The sequence below is a fragment of the Rattus norvegicus genome, chromosome 2 (assembly GCF_021556685.1).
Source record: "Rattus norvegicus strain SHRSP/BbbUtx chromosome 2, alternate assembly SHRSP_T2T, whole genome shotgun sequence".
In the NCBI taxonomy this organism is placed as follows: Eukaryota; Metazoa; Chordata; class Mammalia; order Rodentia; family Muridae; genus Rattus; species Rattus norvegicus.
The window spans coordinates 243551604-243576707 of NC_141535.1; the positions used below are offsets into that span (position 1 = coordinate 243551604).

Below are 25104 nucleotides of genomic sequence, written 5' to 3' on the forward strand. Positions count from 1 at the left end.
ATTCAGTTTTGTTCCACTGTAGTCAGACAAAACATAGAATGTTACTTCAATTTTCCTACATTTGTTGATACTTGCTTTGTGTCCTACTATGTTGTCCACTTTGGAGAAAGTTCCAAGGGCTATTGAGAAAGTGTCTTCTTTAATGTCTAGGTGTCTGTTATGACCATTTGGATGATGTAATTTCACCCCAGTGTACTCTGTTTAGCTTTTGTCTGGACAACCTGTCTACTGGTGAGACTGGTGAATCTAAGTCATTCACCATCATAGTGTTGAGGCAAATCTATGGTTTTCATATCAAAAAGTATTTATTTTTAATGATTTATTTTAAACAAATGTGTATGTGTATATCTCTGCGCAGATACATATATGTGATCTCAGAGGCCAGAGGGCTTCTGATCACCTACAATTGGTTACAGATGGTTGTGAGCTCTCTGACTTGGTACTATGAACTGAACCTGGGTTCTCTGGAGGAACGGTTGTACCCTTAGCTGCTGAGCCATCTCTTCAGTCCAAACAGTTCCTTACAAGTGTAGTGCCTCCTGGAAGACTCTTTTTAGTGTGATGTGTCCTTATCTGATAGCTATGGTTTAAAGTCAATTTTATCAGACATTAGAATAGATACTTTGTCTCTTAGACAATACCTTAGGATAAAAGGATATAAATAGAACTAAGATGATAAGGCATATTTTTTTGGAAGCAGCAAAAAAACGGGGGCGGGGGAACTATGTTTTCTAATCGAACTTGTTAGTCTGTGTCTCTTTATTGGGTAATTACAACTATTAATATTATGAGTTACTGCTTAACAGTATATATTACTTCCTGTCCCTGTCCTTTTGGGTTTTTGTGATGTTTTCTTAATGTTCTTTTGCTTGATTAGTTGTTCTGAAAATGTTTATCTTCTTAAGTAGGTTCATTCCTAAGACCAGTATCCTCCATAGAGCTGGCTTGGTGTCATAAATTCCTCTAGTCTGTTTGTGCCATATATATTTTTTCTTTTTCCTTTGAGTGTGACTGATAGTTTTTGAGCACAGTAGCCTTGGATGTCATCTGTAGTCTTTCAGAATTTATAGAACATCCATTCAAGCCATTGTGGCTTCTTAAATCTCCACTAGAGAAGTGGATGTAGCTTTTACTCTGGTGGGCCTGCCTTTAGATGTGACTTGGCCTCTTCTTTCTTGTAGCTCAGCATCACTCTTTGCCTGCACACTTAGTGTTGTGACTATTCCTCGACACAGGCAGTGCCTTTTTTGGTCCCATCCACTTGATGTTCACTGCGTGCCTCTTATGTCTTGATAGGCATCTCTTGGTTAAATTCGGAAAACTTTCTCCTATGATTTTGTTGAACATATTTTCTGTGACTTTAACCTGGGTTTCTTTTCTTTCTTCCATGTTTCAAAAGTTTAGTCTTTTATAGTATCTCAGAATTCTTCTCTTCTTTAATGTTCTGGTTGGCTCTCTGTCAACCTGACACAAGCTGGAGTCCTTTGGGAAGAGGACTGCCTCCATCGGATGGCTTGTAGGTAAATCTGAGGGGCTTTCTCTTGATTAATGACGGCTGTGAGAAGGCCCAGGCCACTGTGGGTGGGGCATCTTTGGGCAGGTGGTCCTGGATGATATAAGCAAGCAAGCTGAGAAAGCCATGAACAATAAGCCAGTGAACGACAGTCCACCGTCTGCCTCAGTCCCTTCTTCTAAGTCCCTGCCTTGAATTTCCTTGATGGTACACTGTAATGTGTAAGCTAGAGAAACCCTTCCTCCTGTAAGTTGATTTTGGTCTTTATTTTGGTCCAGTTCCTCTATCTTGCCTTGACATTCTCCTCCTTGATCCTGATATATTCCAGTGGCAAAGCTGGGGGATTTTTTGTTTTGTTTTGTTTTGCTCATGGGTCAAGAGTTTGTCATGCAAGACTTGACAACCTGACTGTAGATCTTTAGAACCACACAAAAGTCAACACATGGACAAGTATCTGTGATGCCAGCATATTCCTATGGGGAGATGGGAGGAAGGGACAGGAAAATTTTTAGCTAGCCTGACTTACGTAGCAAGAAAAAGACCCTGTCTCAAACAAGACGCAAAGGTGTGGAAGGATACTCAAATGTTGTCTTCTAATGTTGCCTACGGTGGTGTCCCCAACCACTACATGAAGAAGCACACATGCACTCAGTCATCTACACACTCATTTCTTCATACGCACAAACGCATACCTACTCCTAGGGAGAGAAAGAGCAAAGACAGAAAGACGCAGAGAGGGAAAGACAAATATAGTATGGTTTCTGGAATAATTTTAAACCAGAATTATTGAAATAGAATTCCTAGAGTTCTCTCTAACAGCACCTATGGAAGGTGCTGGAAGAACTACGCTGCAGAAACACCTAGGGTTGGCCTTACAGGCTCAGTGTCTCAAATGTTAGACCAACAAATATGGGTATGGAAAACAACTCAGGTCAGATAACATAAGTCAGTAGATGCACAGTATGCTATGCTAACCACTTCCCATTGCACATACTGTGCTGGCTGTTTAAAGCTTTTTGTAGCTGGAATTGAACTGACCACTGAGTTACATTTGAGACCTTAGCACTTTATACTAAATCTTTAAAAACTGTATAAAGTAAACACTGTCATCACCTTTCTCAAAGGTGAAAACATTAAGGCATGGGAAGGTTGAGCAACTCCCAAGGTGACACTGTTAGTAAGCGGCATTCCCCTGGTGCATTCTCATGTCTGAGCCCACACCTGGGAAGCCATGTCCATCATAGAATAGAAGCCCCGTGGGTTTCCCAGGGCCCTTCCTGCCCGAGCAGGCAGTCACTCTGGCCTGTGAGGACGCAGTGCTGGAAAGCAAGGCTGCCACCCTCCACACACACAGCCTTCTTAGACTCTGTAGACTTTGGGTCACAGTTTTCTCTATGTGGACTGAACCAGCCTTTTTCCTTATAAATTACCCAGTCTTAGCTGGTTTTAAAGCCACAGAGAATGAACTGAGGAGGAGTCTGGGGCATAATGAGTCTAACCTTCATCTGTTGCCTTTTCTGTTTCAGCACTGACCAACAACTTGAAGCCACAGCCTAAATATAGACAGAGGAAAAAAGCAAGGTTTAAATTCATCAGCATTATCAATATTTCTACTTAAAAACAGTTATTATAATTCATAGTTTCTTGGTTTAAAAATCCCAATAGCAACAATAAGGACAATCCCCAGGTTTGTGTTATTGACAAACATCAGGGGAGAATCTGCATTTAATGAAATTAAAATTTATATACAAAAGCTGGGCAGTGGTGGGACACCCATTTTAATCCCAACTCTTGGAAGGTAGACCTCTGAGTTCAAGGCCAGCCTGGCTTACAAACCGAGTTCCAGGATAGCCAAGGCTATACAGAGAAACCCTGTCTTGAAAAACCAAACCAACCAACCAACCAACCAACCAACCAATCAACCAACCAACCAACCAACCAACCAACCAACCAACCAAACAGCCCATAAGAGAAAGGGGCTGAACTCTTGTGAACCAAGGCACACAAGCAATTATAACACAATTCTCAAGGCTCATAAACTCTCTAACTGTACACAGAACTCACACCCATGATCTGGTACATAAGAGGCTGAAGCAGCAGATCCCCAGAGTGCTAGCCAGCTTGGGCTGCAGAGTGAGACCTTGTCTCACAAATGAACAAAAGCAGAGGTCCTAAGTTCTACTCCTATAGAAATGCACTGAAAAGAATTTGTTGATATATACACACAAATAAATGTTCTCTATCGGATAATGAAGATAGATTATCGTCTTTCCTTCAAGGACAGTGTTGCTGGAATATCTGAAGGTAAAAACCTAAGTTTTATTCAAGAACCGAGAAACTGTAACCATGAGAAGGCAAAAGAAATGCCTTAGTGGACCCTAGAGAGGCCTCTATTCTGGCTGACCAACTTTACCAAGTCAGCCATGCTGAAATGAAGACAATGCATTTTCTGTGGGTATAGCACATAGTGAGGGAAGTTGTAACAGAACTGTCAAACTGCCAAGGGGACGTTAAAGCATTTCCAGCATTCAGACTTTACCATGAAACACGCTACCCCATGCCAGCTGCTGCTACCCAGGCTTCCGAAGGAGAAGTTCATCAGACGTGTTACATACTTACTGCACACGTGACCCCAATGACGAAGGATGAGCTTCGTCTCTCTATGTGGTTCTGACTGGCCTTGAACTCAGAGTTCTGTTTCTGCTTCCTGGATGCTAGGATTCAGGGAATGTGGCACCATTGCTGACCTCTGTAATCTTTAGTCAGTGTCCATCTCTGTTCATTTCCCATCAAACTTGAGTAGCAAACAACGTGAACACCACTCACGGTTTCTTTGAAGGAGGCACTGAGCCAGTGGTTGGTCACTACACTCTGTATGGATGTTGGCGGGTTTTCTAAATCTTCAAAGGAGTCCATCAATATAAAATCCAGAACCACGTCATAGAAATTTAGGTTTTTCACCTGTAGTAAATTGCAAGATAGCAATGAGTCCTACAGAGTTCTGGGTAAAGTGTGCTTTGCAATGCCGGGCTTGCGAGCTGTTCAGAGTGTGTCTCTCTACAGCTCGGAGGAGGGGCACCAGACTGCAGCTCTAGCACGTTTGCTCCTCCTCACTATTCTTTCATTTGGGCTCACTCACAGGTCTGCCTGTCTGAGCCATGAGAGCATCTATCTTACTCGGTCACTAACACACTACGCTGTACTTTGTGCTGTACCAGATACTCAGGTACCCACGGTAAGCAACTCAGAAATCTGGAGTCTACTGGGGAAAACAGCAGGGAGATAATCCCACAGATAAATACAATACAGCTCATAGAGATAGCTTTCCTTAGGGAGTGAATCTTCCCAGTTACTGGGAATTCCTGTCAGAGACTTAGGGTCAGAAGAAACACAATGGTGTTGAGTGGAAAGACCCTGGAAGTGTGCTATGGCAAAGCAGGGAAAAATCAGTCGGGAAACAAGGATGAGATCCTGTCAGGACTTACGTCCATGTGAGGACTTTTACTCTAGTCTCATAGGAGGGTGGGGATGCTGACGAGGAGGTCATCACAGGACATATTTAAAGATGGTTCTGGTGAGTCAGGGATTGTGGGATGTAACTGTAATGTCAGCACCTGCCGGGGGAGGCAGAAGCAATGTGGACCAGCACCAGCTCCATAGAGTCCATCACTGGGTTACAAAGAGACTCTATCCCAAAACAAGATAATTTAGCAGACTTGTAGGTGAACAGGGCAGAGGAGAGTAATATAAGGGAGAAATGCAGTGGGCAGTGAGTCACAGACTGCAGAGATGGAGGAGATTAGGAGTGCAGTGGGCAGTGAGTCAGACTGCAGAGATGGAGGAGATTAGGAGTGCAGTGAGCAGTGAGTCACAGACTGCAGAGATGGAGGAGATTAGGAGTGCAGTGGGCAGTGAGTCACAGACTGCAGAGATGGAGGAGATTAGGAGTGCAGTGGGCAGTGAGTCACGGACTGCAGAGATGGAGGAGATTAGGAGTGCAGTGAGCAGTGAGTCAGACTGCAGAGATGGAGGAGATTAGGAGTGCAGTGGGCAGTGAGTCACAGACTGTAGAGATGGAGGAAATTAGGAGTGCAGTGGGCAGTGAGTCAGACTGCAGAGATGGAGGAGATTAGGAGTGAAGTGGGCAGTGAGTCAGACTGCAGAGATGGAGGAGATTAGGAGTGCAGTGGGCAGTGAGTCACAGACTGCAGAGATGGAGGAGATTAGGAGTGCAGTGAGCAGTGAGTCAGACTGCAGAGATGGAGGAGATTAGGCAAAAGGCAACAGAGATGTAGGCCAAGATAAAGACAACAGGAATAGAGAAAAGCTGAGAAAACTAAAATAGGCCGGGGTTCAGATTTACCCACTTTAGAGGTGATTATGGAAGAGTTCTGTGTCTGGACCTACCCTGTCCCCTGCTCCAACGTCCCCAGCTCCTTGGAGCTGCATTCTGTGGTGTCGACTACAGCGAGCTGCTCTGAGCTCAGCATGGACGCCACTGCAGGATTCCTATCATGCTTTAGTGGATGCTGGTGAGGAGCCAAGCACTGTGTGCTGGAAATAATGTCTTTGCACTGCTGCTGCTCCTAGATGCCAGCGTAACCAGAACTAAGAAGTGGGTACAGGGTCCTGTCTGTGTCAGGTTCTACTGCCCTGTAGATGCTATAACTGGACTCACATGTAGAACTGCAGTCAAGTTCTAATCTCATGCCTCCTGCAGGTAAGGCCGTCTCTGCTCTTCCTGGTACGTTTACTTCTCCAGTCATGGAGTCTACTTCCCTGGGGCTCTGTTCCCTGTCCCTATTCATCTCACACCACTCCTGCACCACTCCTGCACCACGCTGTAACTGCCTTGTAACAAGGCCTACCTTATAGGAATGAAGACAAAAGGCTTTGAGAAAGCCATTTCCTCATAACCAATCAATGTATAAAGAAGACAGTTTCCACTGTTTATGAATGTCAGAAAAAAGACAGTATCCAGCTGGATACCACAGGACCCTAACACTAAGCACAAGGCTGGGTACGACGGTCCCCACCACACAGGGATGGATTTTCTGTGAGTTAACAGAGTGACTAAGAGCCATATGCGCAGAAAGCAGGAGTAAGGATTACAATGTGTTTACCCCTCTGGCAGCAAGTTCCATCTCGGTACTATCCCAGTGATCAGTCTGCTCTAAAAAATAGATCATTTCATCAAAAACATCTTGAAATTTCTTTGGATTCTGCAAAGAAAACATAGTGTAGTCCAAATATAACTTTATAACAAGACTTAAGCCTATGAAATAAGTTATTTTTCAAGAAAGTTGAATCTTAATTATTCTAGAAAATATTTTCAAGCATGACAAGTCGTTTCCTTTTTTAGGCATCTCTAGCCCCCACCTGGCCTCAAGTGACCACAATAGTGGAGGTGACCTCAAGTTCCTGCCCTCCTTACAAGTATGGGTTACACATGTGGTTCTATGGCGCAGAGGTTTAACTGGGGCCTTTTTCCACCACAGGGTAGGCAAGTGGTCTAACTCTCAGCCCTTCATTACCAGCTGTGTCCTAGTTCACAGAAGCCAGGAACGGGGACGCCAGTAAAGCATCAGCAAACTGCTGCCCAGACAGACTGTAAGAGGAAACAGGGCTGCAGCAGAAGCCTGGCTGGGGTCCTTTTGTTGCAGATGGGCTCCTCCTGCTGCACTGGTCTTCAATGGGAAAGCCAAGAAAGCAACCCAGGATTTATCCTGTGAACTCCAAGGACATAGTGTCACCTGAGAGTCACTTAGTACTGTATGCTTAGGTGACTTCTCCCTTACCATTTATCTGCTCAGAAGAGTCTTCTGAAATAGGGTAGAATACAGTTTCTCTGTGCAGAGAGGGACTTGAGAGTAAATGAACTAGAGCTGAATACCTGGTGGGCAAAAGGCTAAGGGCAGGCCTGCTCCTCTGGACAAGCCTGCATGAAGTGAAGTGGTTCCTTACAGTCTGAAGGGGTTCTCATCAAAGGCTCCGCCTCACTCGGCCCACCGAAGATGAGCGCCAGACAGTAGTCTGTGCTCCAGGTTCCTCGGGGCTCATCCCTCCACCTTCTTCCTGAATAGGCTTGAGGAGGTATTACCCACACCTGGCTGAAGCAGCGGATCTACCACAGGTCTCACCAGACATCACCAGAGGCCACGGGCAGTTCTAAGTCATCACAAACAACCCAGCCATGAGCTTTGTACACAGAAGTCAGAGCTCTTTGCGCTAGCCAGGGTCGTGCACATCTGGGGTTCCAACATCCATGAGGCAGAGGTAAAAGAATCAACACACATTCGAGTCTAGCCTGATCTACAAAGTGAATTCCAGACCAACTAGAGGAGCATCCAGGCTCTGTCTCAGTAACAGTGACATCAACAGGGTTGGGTGGACCTTTCTGATTACTTACAAAGGCTTCATGCACTATTAAAACTCAACACACATTTTACTCTAAAACTTGCTAGACTCTTTCTTCATCTGGCAGGACTCGTGGCACAAGCCTCTGTGTGAGGTGACAGAAGAACTGTTGGCCCTGGGGTCCGGCTCAGGTTGTCAGGTCTGGTGCCAAGGCCTTTGCCTGCTCAACTCTCCCACCAGCCCCTGTATTTAATCTTCAGTTAGAGAAACTAGTAAGAACAAAACTCGCTTAGAGAATGTATTTACCTTCCGGGCTTTCACAATTAAAGCAGACAAAATTTTCCTTCCACTTTCAGCAAGGAACGACCTGTTGTCTGCTTCTGCAAGGATTAGCTGAAAGACACCATAGCAGGGTGAAAATGAGTGATGTCCCATGACACATGGGGAACTGAGTGGTCAGGGTACTAATGTGATGCTAAGTCACTACTGCTCTGAAGACAGAGGAAGTCTAAACTCACAGAAATGGAGACTTAAGCCCACTGATCAAAGATTCAGGGTGGGTAAATTTGAACTTAATTCTGTTTCAGACAATCAAATATCTGCGGTGAAGAGCCGGAGAACGACTTAGTGATTAAGAGCACGAACTGTACTTGCAGAGGACCGAGTTTGGTTCCCAGCACCCATGTTGATGGCTCACAACCCAGCTCCATAGGATCTCATGATATCCTCTTCTGGGCTCGTGGACACGTGAACTCACGTGTGTATACATACATACACACACACATACACACATACATACATACACACATACATACACATATACACACACACATACATACACACATATACACACACATACATACACACACATACATACATACACATACTTATACACATACATACATACACATATACACATACACACATACATACATACATATATACACATACATACATACATACATACATACACACACTAATAAACATAGATCTTGAAAAAAACATTAAAAATCTAAGGTCAATCTTATGTAGCTTTCAAACATAAGAAAGTAATTATTTTCTATTTTCGTTATTATTTTGCTTTTTTTTTTGCGACAGGGTTCCACCGAGTACCTCTGGCTGGCCTGGGGCTCACAGAGCAGGCTGAACTGAAGGCGTGTGCCAGCGCTTCTGGCTTTACCATTAGCAGCCTTATTCCATTTTAGGGAATCAGTACTCTTCACCACTGACTCAAATCTAAATCCTAATGATGGAGACTAATTTTAACAGCTCTGTCCACACCCTTGCAGCATCACAATGTTCGTTTAGACAGAGTGTGGTAGGCCGGGAAAGGTGTGGGAGGACAGCATTAGAAGGAGAGCAAGCTCAGTTGACTGCCTCTGTGCCTTCAGCATGCAGAGTAATGAGAAGCCCTGTGCACAAGCAGGGCCTACACCAGAAAGGCTATGCGTGCAGGACATCCCTCAGTGAGTAAGAAATACCTGAAAAGCTTGCCGAATACAGTGAAGCTTGGCGAGAAAATCACTGTCTCCCAGGCACTCCAGCATTTCGGTTCTATATCATAAAGAGCAGAGAGCAAGTGTTAGGCCTCATCCAAGAGCAAACCTTCCACACACCTGGCCTTAAGCAGGCCCTTGATGGGAAGCACACGTCCTCTGCATACTGGGAAACACTGCAGGAATTTACTTGGACCAAAATGTTCTTTCCCATGTTCACAGCATGATTTACTAACTGCCACACAAAAGAGCAACAGTATCTTACTACATTATTATAAAATAATACATTAGCCACTACAATAAACACTAGTGGTAAGCTAAGCTGCAGCGATACCTCAGTACTCTGGAGTGAATTTTCCCTTCTTCCACCAGATGCATAGCTTCTTCGTAAAAAGGGCAGCGACAAAAAGACTCCAGGCTGAGGGCTTGCTGTGCTTCTCTGTGCTCTGCAAGCTAAGAATACACAAAGTGAATTATACTGAGGTAAGAAGAACTATAAAAACCTAGGATTCAGTATTATCAAAATATGCTCCATGTGACTAACCCACAGAAATCACTGACATTTTATGTAACAAAAGCCTAAATCACTTCACTTCAACATTCACTTGTTAAAGGTTAAGAGCAGCTTGAGTAAACATGGGCACGGCCCTGTCTCAGTGAAGAACACAAACAAACAAACAAACGAGCAAACGAGCCAGGTGCTAGGCTGGAGAGTGAGCGGGCTGGCGGCAGATGTTCAGTCTCCAGCGGGGAATCAGGTAGTTCTAGCCTCCTGGGCACTCACACTCATATGTGCTTTCCTACTCAGAGATGATGCACATGATTAAAAATAACATCTTTTGCAAAACATTCAGTTGTTAAAAAGAGTAAAGTTAGTTGGGCACAGTGGCACACGCCTTTAGTCCCGGCAAGGAGGCTGACCTTGCCACTTTAGCAAGTTCTGGGACAGCTATGTAGTGAGACTTTGTCTCAAAGAATCCGAAGGAATCCCAAAGGGTAAAAGCCAGTAAGCTCAGTTCATTTCAAAGCCAACCACTTAAATCTATCAGGTGAGCAAAAGGCAGAGATTTTTACCATCCACAGGACACTTCACACTCACAGTGAGGCAGACTGTAAAACATGGAAACAAATACGACTTGCTGTCCTAGGAAGGCTGTCCTCTCGGTGGCTCTGGTTAGCTTTTATGTAACTGAAAGATAATCCTCTTTGACTCTATGACTAGAGTCTAACAACTCTTCAAATATAATTCCAGTCTGACAGCTCATTAAAAGACAACGGCAAATACTATTGGGTGGCAAGCTACAAAGAAGCCATTTCATTTTCAATACCAAATAATCCACTTACTGGAACACGGTATTGTCTTTTGTAAGGTGCTTTGGGGAGAAAATCTAGTGTCTGTGCAGGGTGAGCGAGCGTTCCACCTCTTCAGTTATATCCCCAGCTCAAAACTTTAAAAACAGTTTTACCAAGATTTATTTCACATATCATAAACCAACCCTGAAAAGCATACAACTTGTTGGCTTTTGGGACACTCCAGTCATGCACACAGCAGTCCTTCTGACACACACTGCCAGCCCAACTAGAGGCTCCTTTCCATTAGCAGTCTTCTAACATGTCCTGGCTTCTGGGAACAGTTACTTGGAAACCACAGTTCACTACTGAGAAGGCAACATATTCATGGAATTGACTAGTATGTGGCCATTGGTGCTTGACTGCTGGTGAACCATGATATACCCCACATCAGCAGTTCACTCATTGTTATGGAAAGATAAAATACATGTGCATGGGAGCTGGGAAGAAGCCTCAGTGGTTAAGAGTACTTGCTGCTCTAATAGAGGACCTGGGTTTGGGTCTCAGTTCCCACAACAGGCTGAACACAAACCCCTGTGCTTCCAAGTCCAGGGAGTCCATTGCCTCTGGCCTCCCTGTGCACCACGCAGTGTTAGATACATATGGGCATGGGCGCGCGCGCGCGCGCACACACACACACACACACACACACACACACACACACACACACACACACACACACAGAGGTTACTCACACATGCTTATAACATAAAAGTATGTAGGTAAATTTAAAAGCACAAATCTCCAGAGCATAGATATACCACACTATTTTTATCCATTTCTCAGTGATGGACACCCATTTTTCTACTCTTATCCACCATGAATAGGCTGCTCTGGATACTTGTGTTCAGGTTTTTGTATAGATACATGTTTTTGTATAGATACATGTTTTTGACTTTACTGGCATAAAGAAATAGAAGGGTCAGATGGTAACTCTGTGTTTACTGTCCAGGAAAGGCCAGACTTTTTTTCTGCAGAATGGCTGCACCTTCCAGTGCCATTAGCAATGTTCACACACCCTCTCGCACAGCTGCTGTTTCTACCTTTTCTATAGCACTGTAGCAGACACCTTTACTACAGCACTGTGGCAGACACCTTTACTATAGCACTGTGGCAGACACCTTTACTACAGCACTGTGGCAGACACCTTTACTATAGCATTTCGGCAGACACCTTTACTATAGCATTGCGGCAGACACCTTGACTGTATCACTGTGGCAGACACCTTTACTATAGCACTGTGGCAGACACCTTTACTACAGCACTGTGGCAGACACCTTTACTACAGCACTGTGGCAGACACCTTTACTACAGCACTGTGGCAGACACCTTTACTACAGCACTGTGGCAGACACCTTTACTACAGCACTGTGGCAGACACCTTTACTGTAGCACTGTGGCAGACACCTTTACTATAGCACGGTGGCAGATGGGAAGTGATTTGCACTCCAAGATGACTGATGAGATTAAGCAACTTTTCATCTTTTAGCCCATTGCATATTCTATTTGGAGAAATGTCTACTCAATTTCTTGGCTCATTTTACAGTAGGCTACTATTTACCTATTTAGTATTTAATTGTATGTTGTAAGCCTTTTAAAATTCAGATACAGAATCTGTAAACATTTTTTCCTGTTTTACTATTTTAATGTCTCTGGTGTCTTTGAATATAGCAGTTCTTGGTGAGTTCAGGACTAGCATGGTCTACGTACGGAGTTCCAGGCCAGCCAGAGCTATATAATGAGGGCCTCCCCCAACCCCAAAATCAAACCAAATGAACCAAATATAAAGACAAATGTCGAGAACTCAGCTTTGACAGCTACCCCGCAGGTCACATTTTGACAGTTCTTGAGGGACAGGGCTGGCACCACTACGTTCTTTCCTGTGACGGCCACGAGACGCTGCAGCGGCTGCATTGGGTGACTTGGCTTTCCGACCTCTGTAGACACAGAGCTGAACCATGAAAACCACAGCTCAGGGCTCTTTGGGGGCTCTGCTATCATCTGAATAAATGCAAAATCCTCTCAAGAGCTCTTGAGTTTTTGTCTTTGACCATTTATGCCAAAATATTCTCATTGTTTTCTGGAGTAGCGCTGCAGTCTTCACGCTTGGGGTCAATCCTGGGTCTTGTGCAGAAGAGAAGAGTGCGACACTAAGGAGACACAGTGCTAGCCCACAACTCCAGATGGAGGCTGGAGGCTGGTGTTTGCACTGTACACATCCCTGGCGCTGTGTTAAACGCCTTAAAGTAAATAATCTCATTTATCCCTTGAGTTAGACTGTAAGTTCATAAGACTACTATTGGCAACACTCAGGCAAAGGAGCAGAGATGAATGTGATCAGAAAATGTGCCTTAGGTTCTCTAAGTAAATCCGTAAATTTAAATCCAGACATAACATTCCAGAGCGTAGGCTTCTCTCACTGTGTTTGAATGTGGCAGCTGAAGGCTGATATCTGGTGTCACCCTTGGTCATTTCCCCTTATTTTTTTTTAAGACAGGGTCTTTTACTAAATGTGCAATTGCTGACACAGCAAAGCTGGCTGACCAGCAAGCCCCAGAAATCCTCTGGTTTCCAATACCGAAATTCTGGGATTTCAAGTGCTAGCCCACGCAACTGGCTTATGACATAGGTGCTGGGGCTCAAATTCAGATCTTGCTTGTGCAAAGCTTAACTGAGTCACTGCTCTAAACTAAGACCTTCTGCTCTCAATTGGACTATCCTAGCTCTCTGCCTTATCTAACATGCAAAACAAAAATATCATTTTGGCTAATATAAACAGATGGAGCTAGAGAGATGGCTTGTACACACAGGTCTGATAACCTGAGGTCAAGCCCAGGACCCCACGGGAGAGAACCAACTTCCTCAAGGCATCCTGGGAAATCACTTCTGCATGTAGTTCAAAACAGTGAGTTTTCTTAAGGTGCTGGAGACTGTGGAGTTTAAGTCTCTCAACAGTTTATGGTAGAACTAAAAGAAAAGATGGATACCAAGGGTCACCTGCAGCTGTGACAAACCCAGAGACAAAAAGGAGAAAGAAGGAGAGGTCACTGCTCTGGCCAATCTGCCACAAGCTGTCTGGAAGTAAGGGTAAACTCAAATGCTGGGGAACGGTGGCACGGGGCACGTGGCTGCTGTGCTACAAAGCGGCACGTGGCTGCTGCGCTGCACGGGGGCACGTGGCTGCTGTGCTGCGCGGGGGCACGTGGCTGCTGCGCTGCGCGGGGGCACGTGGCTGCTGCGCTGCACGGGGGCACGTGGCTGCTGCGCTGCACGGGGGCACGTGGCTGCTGCGCTACAGAGGAGCACGTGGCTGCTGCACTGTACAGGGGCACGTGGCTGCTGCGCTACAAAGGGGCACGTGGCTGCTGCACTGCACGGGGGCACGTGGCTGCTGCACTGCACGGGGGCACGTGGCTGCTGCACTGCACGGGAGCACGTGGCTGCTGTACTGCAAGGGGGCACGTGGCTGCTGCGCTGCACGGGGGCACGTGGCTGCTGCGCTGCACGGGGGCACGTGGCTGCTGCGCTGCACGGGGGCACGTGGCTGCTGCGCTGCACGGGGGCACGTGGCTGCTGCGCTGCACGGGGGCACGTGGCTGCTGCACTGCACAGGAGCACGTGGCTGCTGTACTGCAAGGGGGCACGTGGCTGCTGTGCTACAGAGGGGCACATGGCTGCTGCGCGGCACAGGGGCACGTGGCTGCTGCACTGCACAGGAGCACGTGGCTGCTGCACTGCACGGGGGCACGTGGCTGCTGTACTGCATGGGGCATGTGGCTGCTGTGCTGCAGAACTTAGCCCTCATCTTGGGGTCCTCAACACAGGTTGTGCAATCCTGGAAACTGGCCAAGATGCTTAACGCAAGAGAGAAAGAGCAAAGGAAGAAACAAAATGTCTAATATTACAAACTGTGAAGGACTGAGAGATAGGGGAAGGAGACCAGCTCTGTAAGCAGAGGAAACCCTTTGGGAACTGCAGCTTCGCAAAGGCTGACTAGGGTTTCATGGTAACAGCGTTTAGGACACTAAATCTGACCACAGAGAAAAACCAGGTTAGTTTTGAACTCAATACTATAGCACTTGCAGGCAAGGAAACTGCGGCTTGTTAGTGTCTCTGCCACAGACAAAGCTTAGCGTTTGTTTTTCAGGGAGAGCATCTTCAGCTGACCATCTCCCCGGAATGATAAGTCATGTGACACCTATGTCCAGATGTGTTATCTCAAGTGCAGAATCCCACACCTTACCTTGGATGGGTGGTGCCCAAAATACAAGATAATAAATATAACCTGAAATTATCTTCAGGCTATAAAAAATGAAATTTATTTATTTTACATATATTGTTTTGTCTACCCTTGTGTGTGTGCACCACATGTGCCTATGAATGGTTGTGAACTACCATGTGGGCTCTAGAAAGCAAACTCGGATTTTCTATAAGAACAACTAGTGCTGGGCCATCTTTCCTGCTCTTGTAAATAAATGGATTTTGTGTCTAGCCTTGTACTCTATTCCCAGAGGTGTCATTTTCATGCAAATACTCCAAATATGTACGTATATACAAGAACACACAGACACAGAGACACACACACACACACACACTCTCACACACAGTCTAAAACATTACTGGTCTCAATCACTTACAGCAGGGATGCTGAGCCTTTACACTGGGCACTAGAGCAATGTTGTAAGTGAATGTGACAGCCACTGCCGTCTCAACCACAGGAAGTATGGGCTGCAGACATGCTAGCAGTTCAGAGCACTCACTGCTCTCCCAAGACTCGGGTTCAATCCCCAGCACCCGCATAGTAGCTCACAACTGTCTGTTCCTCCAGTTCCAGGGGATCAGACGCCTTCACACAGATACACATGAAGGCAAAACACCAATACACATAAAATAAAAATAAATTATTTTTATAAAGAAAAGGAAAGTAACTAGGGATGTTATGACCGCAAACCACGGATTCTCAGCACCATCAGACCTGTTGATGCTCCCTCAAAGGAAGGCTGAAGGACCCTCCTGGGAGACGCCAGGCACCCCTCCCTGGATTCTTCTCCCTCCTGTGCGTTAAGTCTGCATCAGCTATATGTGGTCTCAGGAGGTCAACCAAAGAGGGATCTCCATCTGTCAGGTATAAGGAAGTCATCGTCCTTGCTGAGGGAGTGAGGATCTCAGTGACACAGCTGTTTGGAGTCCCTCACACAGATCCTGAGAGCATGCCCAATAAGCTTCTGGTTTGATACCTAGCGATGGAAAACAAAGCGTGCTGTGGAAGCTGTAGGGTGGACATGCCTACAAGCCCATACTATTAGCACTTCAGAGACTGAGATGGGAAGACTCTCTCTCAGTTTGAGGCCAGCCTAGACTACACAGTGAAGCCCAACTATGGAAATACTAGAAAACACCACACTGCACATGTTCATGAGTATATTTTATAGTATCTGCATAAAGATATATCTATTTAGTTGTTGGGACAGAATTTCACTACCCCATGCTGACCTCAACTCACCAGGGATGTGGGTCCACATGAGTGCTGGGAGTAGAACCTAAGTCTCCAGGGAGAGCAGCCAGTGCTCCTAACTGCTGAGCAATCTTTCTGGATGCTAGAAAGAAAGTGCTGTGAGGTTATATGCCTGTCATTCCAGCCTAGGGGAGGGAAGGTCAGAGAACTTGAGTTTGAGGCCAGCATGGGCCATAGAGCGAAACCCTGTCTCAAGCAAAGGTGAAAAATAAAATTACACAGGCGGGGTCAGAAAGATGCTCAGTTTCTGAGCACTGGTTATTCATGCACAGGGCCTGGGGTGAATTCCAAGGACCCATAGGGTGGCAGGACAACCACTGTCACTTCAGTCCAGGACATCTGATGTCCTCATCTGGACTCTGCGGGCACCAGAATGCACACCTTCATGCAGGCAGCACACAGACAGACAGACACACAGAGACCCACGCATGGCAACTGTAGTGCAATGGCAGAACTTCCTCAGCACGAACACAACTTGTCTTACCTCTGTTGCTGAAGCAAAGAGATCTGCCGAGTCAATGTTCGCTGTGTCTGGCAGGCCAAACTCGTCCACAGTCTCCCTCACGCTCAGATCTGTGTCTTTGTCTTAAAGTAACAAGGGTGAAAGTCAGACTGTTATGCTTTGTCTCAGCCACGTGCACTTGTACAGTGAGTTCATCTCTGCTCTTTATCCTGACAGCCAGGGCCTAAGGGAGTGCAGTAACAACTGCAGTGGGCTGCAGTCTAACGAAACTCTTGCAATGCTCCCCTGCTAACACTGCCGTGACACGGAAGGAAGGGCTACAGAAAACAGCACATCAGCCTGACCCAGGTTTGCTGGGACCAGAGTTTACATTTCAATGGTTTACCTTCAAACGTTTAAGTTATAATTGTCTCCTATTAGGCTGGTAATAATCCTTTGAAAGCACCTAACTTTTCAGCTTAAAATCTGACCAGGTGTGGTAGCACATGGTTCTAATCCCAGAAGTCAGGAGACAGAAAGCTAGTTTAACTCAGCAGTTCAAAGCTAACATTTTCAACAAAGCCAGATCCCACCTCAAATAAATAAATAAATAAATAAATAAATAAATAAATAAACAAATAAATAAAAAATTCTTCTACTAAATGACCATTATAAACCAAGATTAAAATACCCTATTCAAAAAATATTAGTCTAGAGATGTAGCTGAGCGGTAAAATACTTGTGAAGCACTCACAGGGCCCAGAGCCCCGGGTTCTCTGCCTAGCACACCCAATAAACAAACCACCCCAAAAGGAAACAACAAAGCCTCAGAAGTGTACAGTATTCTACCAAACTAGAAAATAAAACAATTGTCCTACACTTAAAATTTTATGTTATTACTTTCATTTTTGTGTATGCCTGAATAAATTTATTGAACAATATACGTGTAGATGCTCATAAAGGTTAGAAGATGATGCATATTTCCAGGAAATGAAGCTACCAGTGGTCTGAGCCGCCGAGTGTGTACTGAGAAACCCAAGTTCTCTGGAGAGCAGTGAGCACTTCTAGCTGCTGAGCCAGCTCAGCTGTTTACAGACAGTTTCACAACTGGCAAACGTATCTTTGGACACTCAATTATGGGGAAAATTTCCATAATTTTCATTTTAGTACATATAACACATTTAAACACACACGTGTACACACACATGCATGCACACACATACAAGCACATACACATGTACACCACAACTGCACATGCACATAAACGTGAAAGCAGTCTTAGAAATGAATACCCGGGGAGGGCGGCAATGGGGGGAGGGTTGGGAGGGGAACACCCATAAGGAAGGGGAGGGGGGAGGGGGATGTTTGCCCGGAAACCGGGAAAGGGAATAACACTCGAAATGTATATAAGAAATACTCAAGTTAATAAAAAAAAAAAAAGAAATGAATACCCATGACAGCCCCCCTTGAGGGACACATAGACTCACACACACCCCATGACTGACTCACAAGTCAGTGTTTGGACAGGCACAGGGCAGAAGACAGGAGAAAAGTAGAGGAAGAGAGGATTCAGGTCTTGGTTTGCTCTTGGTTAACCGATATCAAAGGGAAATGCTTGATTTCTTTCCTTCGTGCAATACCAGAAAGTCAGGGGTGACTCTGTTAATCACAAAGGGCTTCTACACAGCGGAAAAGCACAGACCATGCCTCTTGTTTCAGTAACTGTTATAATTCCTGAATGGCAGTTTAATGATGGTGAGGAGAAATAGCACATCTGCTTCTCGAGTGAGCCAATAAAAAGCATCCAGCAGAAAGCCTGGGCAGCCCCGGACTCACTGCTCTCACAGCCCATTAACATCCACAACGCTCTCCAGAAGAGCTCCACGTCTTGCTTGCACTGCACACACAAGGGCAGCTCCAGTTTGGAAGCTAAAGCTTTCATCTCAGGGGTTTCAGAAGCCACTTATTACATTTTCTGTAGTAGATGTCTTAGGGCTTTTATTGCTATGATGAAAATCAAAGGAACTTGGGAAGGAGAGGGAGGGTCTATATGGCTTCCACATCATAATCTATTACCGAAGGAAGTCAGGACAGAACTGGAACAGAACAGGAACCTAGGAGGCAGGAGCTGATGCTGAGGCCATGGAGGGTGCTACTTACTGGCTTGCTCTCTATGGCTTGCTCAGCCTGCTTTCTTCTAGCACCCATAATGGGCTGGACCCTTCCCCATCAATCACTAATTAAGAAAATATCCTACAGGCTTGCCTTACAGCTGATTTTATAGAGACATTTTTGTAGTTGAAGTTCCCTCCTTTCAGATGACTTTAGCTTGTGTTAAGTTAGTATAAGACTGTCCAGCACAAGATCTCACGCCCTCTTCTGGCCTCTGACGGTACTGCACACACGTGGTACACAGACATGCATGCAGCACCAATACACATAAAATTAAAATAAATATATTAAGAAAAAGTTTATGCTGAAGTGGTGGTGCACTCCTTTGATCCCAGCACTTAGGAGGCAGAGGCAAGTAGAGCTCTGTGACTTTAAGCCCAGCCTGGTCTACAGAACAAGTTTCAGACAGCCAGAGCTACACAGAGAAACTCTCTCTGGAAAAACCAAACAACAAAAGAAAAAAAAGTTGAAAACTGCCTCTTCTGTGACCTAGTTCTACAGCAGATGTGTTTTATATAAATGCATGTTTCTAGGCATAAGGATGTTTATAGTAATACTGTTCCTAAAAGAAACTGAGAGAAAAACTGTCTATCAAGAATATAGCAATTAGTATATTTACACGATGAAATGTTATACAACAAATGTGAATTGTTGCTTTATGCAGGAATCAGATAAATATCACAATATGTTAGGGGAAGAATTAAATGCACAACTTCATTCATACAAAGCACAAAACTTCTGGAGATGACAGTGCACTGGGAGGCAGAGGCACCAGGTGATCCTCAGCCACACAGAACACTTGCAGCCAGACTGACCTACACAAAAATCTGTCTTAACACCACCACCAAACAATAGGAAAAAAGGTTAAAACTAGACAAAGGCTGGTTGTTCCTCAGTCTCTGCTCCATTCCCTGACCCTGCATTTCTTGTAGACAAGACAAATTTTGGGTTGAAAATTTTATGGGTAGGTTGGTGTCCCTATTGCTTCATTGAGGTTCCCGCCTGGCTATAGGAGGTGGCCTCTTCAGGTTCTGTGTTCCCAATGCTGTGAGCCACAGCTAAGGACACTCCCACTATTCTTGGGTGCCTCCCTTATCCTAGGTCTCTGTCTCTTCCTGGAGATGCCCCCTATCTTCTTACCCCCCTCAGTTGCAGATTCCTTTCATTCCCATGGCAATCTAGTCAGCCCTCCTGTGCTTTCCCCACTCCCTCTCCCACCCAGGTCCCTCCCTCCATCTGCCTCTTGTGACTGACCCACCCCACAGACAAGCACCAATCCCTGACACTGTTAATGATACTCTGATGCTTGCTGACAGGAGTCTAGCCTGGCCGTCCTCTGAGAGGCTCCACCCAGCTGCTGACTCAGGCAGGTGCAGATACCCCCCGGCCAAATAGTGGATGGAGCTTGGGGAAGAACAGGAGGAAGGATTGTGGGCCCCAAAAGGGATAGGGACTTCACAGGAAAACCAACAAAGTCAACTAACCTGGACCCTTGGGCTCTCAAAGACTGAACCACCAACCAACAAAGAGTGTACGTGGTCTGGACCTAAGCCTCCTGGCATGTATGTAGCTGATGTGCACCTCACTCTTCATGTGGGCCCAAACAACTGGAGCAGGGGCCATTCCAAAAGCTGTTGCCTGTCTGTGGGGTATGTTCTTCTAGCTGGGCTGCCTTGCTGTCCTCAGTGGGAGAGGATGAGCCTAGCCTCACAGAGACTGGATGACCAGGGTGTCTGTGGCGGTGGGTGGGGATACACTTTCATTGGACAGAGACGTGACTATATTTCTCTTTGTATTTCTCCCTTTATCCCTTCCTTCCTACTTCTGAGTCAGAGTATACGCTGCAGCTCAGGAGACAAGGCTGGCTTTACACCTGCAGCCAACTCCCGCCTCAGTCTTTGAAGTACTGGGGTTAAAGGTGAGGGTCGCCGAGCCACACCCACATCTGTTTCATTTTATTGTCTTTTTGACACTGTAAAGAGACTGCAAGTTCTTTAAAGAATTCTGATTGAACTCCTATGTTCCAATATGCCCAAGTATTATGCTAAGACTTACCATTTATTGTGACACAGGTAACTATTATAGAACTGGCCTATTAATGCCTAACAAATCCTCTCGTCTTGTGACTAGAACAAATAAAATTTCTATTCTGGCTTCCAAAATATTCCGTATTCACTCTTTCCCCTGCCTATAGGGTGTTATTTTCCACTAATTACTAAAAGCAAACAAAACGCCATCAGCAGAAGCTGACACGGCTCTGGCGTTGTCCCCTCGGGTCCCAGGGGGGAAGCCTAAGCGGCCCAGTCCTCAGGTTGCTACTGCACAACGCAGACGCTGGTTAAGGGTTTATCAAATACCTTGTTGGTTTTCTTAGAGAACCAACTCCTGGTTTTCTTGATTCTTTGTGTAGTTCTTTTTGTTTCTACTTGGTTGGTTTCAGCTCTGAGTTTGACTATTTCCTGCCGTGTGCTCCTCTTGGGTGAATTTGCTTCTTTTTGTTCTAGAGCTTTCAGATGTGCTGTTGAGCTGCTAGTGCATGCTCTCTCCAGTTTCTTTTTGCAGGCACTCCGAGCTATGAGTTTTCCTCCTAAATGGCACCCTGCACAATAGCCACAAATAATATAAAATACCTTGCTTTGACTCTAACCAAGCATGTGAAAGATCTGTATGCCAAGAACTTCAAGTCTCTGAAGGAAGAAAGATCTCAGAAGATGGAAAGACCTCCCATGCTCGTGTTTGACAGGAATAATATTGTAAAAATGGCCATCTTGCCCAAAGCAATCTACAGATTCAATGCAATCCCCTCAAAATTCCAACTCAATTCCTCATATAATTAGAAAGAGCAATTTGCAAATTCATTTGGAAAAGCAAAAAACCCAGGATAGCAAAAGCTGTTCTTAATAATAAAATAACTTCTGGGGGAATCGCCATCCCTGAACTCAAGCTGTATTATAGAGCAATAGTGATAAAAACTGCATGGTATTGGTACAGAGATAGGTAAATAGATGGGATAGAACTGAGGATCCAGAAATGAACCCACACACCAATGGTCACTTGATCTTTGACAAAGGAGCTAAAACCATCCAGTGAACAAAAGACTGCATTTTCAACAAATGGTACTGGTTCAACTGGAGGTCAGCATGTAGAAGAATGCAAATCAATCCATTCTTATTACCTTGTACAAAGCTCAAATTCAAGTGGATCAAAGACCTCCACGTAAAACCAGATATACTCAAACTAATAAAAGAGAAAGTGGGGAAGAGCCTCAAATACATGGGCACAGGGGAAAATTGCCTGAACAGAATACCAAAGGCTTATGCTCTAAAAACAACAATCAATAAATGGGCCCTCATAAAATTGCAAAGCTTCTGTAAGGCAATAGGACAAAACAGTAACAAACTGATTGGGAAAAGGTCTTTACCAATCCAATAGAGGCCTAATATCTAATATATACAAAGAACTCAAGAAGTTAGACTTCAGAGAATCAAATAATCCTTTAAAAAAATGGAGTGCAGAGCTAAACAAAGAATTCTCAGCTGAGGAATATCGAATGGCTGAGAAGCACCTAAAGAAATGTTCAACATCCTTAGTCATCAGGGAAATGCAAATCAAAACAACCCTGAGATTCCACCTCACATTAGTCAAAATGGCTAGGACCAAAAACTCAGGTGACAACAGATGCTGGCGAGGATGTGGAGAAAGAGGAACACTCCTCCATTGTTGGTGGGATTGTAAGCTGGTACAACCATTCTGGAAATCAGTCTGGCAGTTCATCTGAAAATTGCACATAGTACTACCTGAGGACCCAGCTATACCTCTCCTGGGCATATACCCAAAAGATGCCCCAACATATAAAAAAGACACATGCTCCACTATGTTCATAGCAACCTTATTTATAATAGCCAGAAGCTGGAAAGAACCCAGATGCCCTTCAACAGAGGAATGGATACAGAAAATGTGGTACATCTACACAATGGAATATTACTCAGCTATCAAAAACAATAACTTCATGAAATTCTTAGGCAAATGGATGGAACTAAAAAACGTCATCCTGAGTGAGATAACACAGTCACAAAAGAACACACATAGTATGCACTCACTGATAAGTGGATATTAGCCGAAAAGCTTGGAATACCTAAGAAAAAATTCACATGATCATATGAAGCTCAAGAAGAAGGAAGACCAAAATGTGGATGCTTCAGTCCTTCTTAGAAGGGAGAATAAAATACTCATGGGATGAGATACAGGAAGACAAAGAATGGAGCAGAGACTGAAGGAAAGACCATCCAGAGACTGCCCCACCAGGGAATCTATCCCATATGCAGCCACTAAACCCAGTCACTATTGCTGATGTCAAGAAATGCTTGCTGACAGGGGCCAGATATGGTTCTCCCCTGAGAGGCTCAGGCAGAGCCCTACTGACACAGATAAGGATGCTTGCAGCTAACCATTGGACTGAACAAGGAGACCCCAATAGAAGAGTTAAATACATAAAATATCAACAACAACAACAAAAAAAAAGGAAAAGAAAAAGAATGCAGACAGAGTGAGAGCAGTTGCCCTGCCATTAGTGTCACAGTCAGGATGAAGGAGATTTGAAAAGGTGCAGTGGGTAGTGTTCATGAACACAGAATGCACTGCTATCACTGCCCTCCACACGGGCAAATGCATTCCTTACAGGCCTTGGGCTTCTTCCACAGTGGTTCTACATCCACACTGTTCTCAGGCTCCCGTTAACATCTAAAAGCCACATTCTTATTGATCCACTCAAGCCTCATCCCCTCCAAATCAAGTGATCCCTGAGGTAGTGTTGATGGTTAAAATCGTGAGCTCAAAGCCAGAAAGTTTGCATTGAAGTCGGGACTCCATGACTTACTAGCTGTGTAACCTTGGAAGAGTTCATCTTCTCCATTTCCTGGTGAGCTCATGTAAACACAGGAATACCATCCGCCTGCCTCTAAGAATTAAATGTTAATGTATATAAACATCCAAAGTTAGCAGTGTAAAACTGCATACCATTAGGTAAGCTATTTCTTTCTGCTGCCAAAGCATAAAAATAAGAATAAACACAGAAGAACAAACCAATCCTTGGGCCAGAAGAATGAACTCCCATAGGGAGTGCTTTCTTTGGTTCCCCCAATAATTTATCTGCATCTTGAGAGAACCAAGGACATTAAAAGCATTAAATGTCGGTTCATGTAAACTAGTGTTTGTTACTCGTTGTTATAAGCTGGTGGTTCCCATGAGAACCACAGCTAAAGGGCCTAACATTAATTTCCTTAAGGTCATTTTGTCTACCATGAGACTTTAACATGTTTTCAGAGTCCTTTTAAAATTTTGCTGTTTCTAATACTGAGCCCTAAGTTAACCATGAGAAATTAATTTATGAACCTGAAATACGGTTTTACCCTTTAATGAATGAAAACAACCTTAGAAGTCCTTAAAGCTTCCCACAAATGATGATTACATGTTAATGAAGTTCTACAAATCTTCAGCTGCTACCCTGGCTCTCAGTGGAGTAGCTTTTTTGTTGGGTTAGTTGATTGGAAATCTTTTAAAATAATAAGCAAATCTAAACATTTCTTAACTGTCTCTGCCTTTCTTTGACACCTGGAAGTTTACACGATTCTTGCAGAGACCCTGACAACGCTCTTCTTTGCAAGACCACTGGGACTTGGAGGGTTAACTTCAGCTCAGTTACGCAGCAGCCCCGGTCTGACTGCACTCCAGCCTCTCCCCTTCTCAGCCTTGTTATTCCTGTTACTTCATTTTTTCCCAAAAAAGGATCTGCCTTTTTTTTTTTTTTTAACGGAAGGAAAAGGAAAGAAAGCCAGAAGCCCTTTCAGCCGTGACTCTGGCCCTTGGGCCTGGCTTTACTTCCTCAGATCAAGCCAAGTGAGCTTTCTGTGTCCCAGCTCTGCAGTCCCTGGGCACATTCTATTTCTGTTATTGAGAAGGCACTGGGTCTATTTTAGTCTCTACAGACGCTAGTGGAGATTCCAGGGATGCCTGTCTTCTTTTATAACCCCACACTGTCCACGTAGGCTTTAGGATACCAGTTTGAAAAGGGAGCCTGCACACTGTCTCACTGTCACCTGACTGAGGCTGGCACGTCTCCACGAGAGTTTTCACACCTCAGCTACAACCTGAAACCGTGCTCTCTCTGCATCTTTACTGAGATGAGTAAGTTCCAGCACCCAATAAGTGTGCTGTAGTCTTAAGTTGTTCAAATCATCCACAGTCTACAAAACTTTCTACT

The 25104-nt window shown here is 44.8% G+C and overlaps 1 protein-coding gene across 5 annotated transcripts in view; it reads right to left on the reverse strand.

Moving 5' to 3' along the window:
• Miga1 (mitoguardin 1) overlaps positions 1-25104 on the reverse strand; it is a gene marked incomplete at its 3' end in the record, with an annotated part of 54687 nt that overhangs the window by 6641 nt on the left and 22942 nt on the right. For 3 of the 5 annotated variants that reach the window (NM_001433180.1, NM_001433179.1, NM_001433181.1), the window contains 7 exon segments: positions 3013-3066; positions 4340-4474; positions 6637-6735; positions 8177-8263; positions 9352-9424; positions 9701-9819; positions 16716-16816. In NM_001433180.1, coding sequence (NP_001420109.1) covers positions 3013-3066; positions 4340-4474; positions 6637-6735; positions 8177-8263; positions 9352-9424; positions 9701-9819; positions 16716-16816 — 668 coding nt within the window. 5 annotated transcript variants of the gene reach the window in all.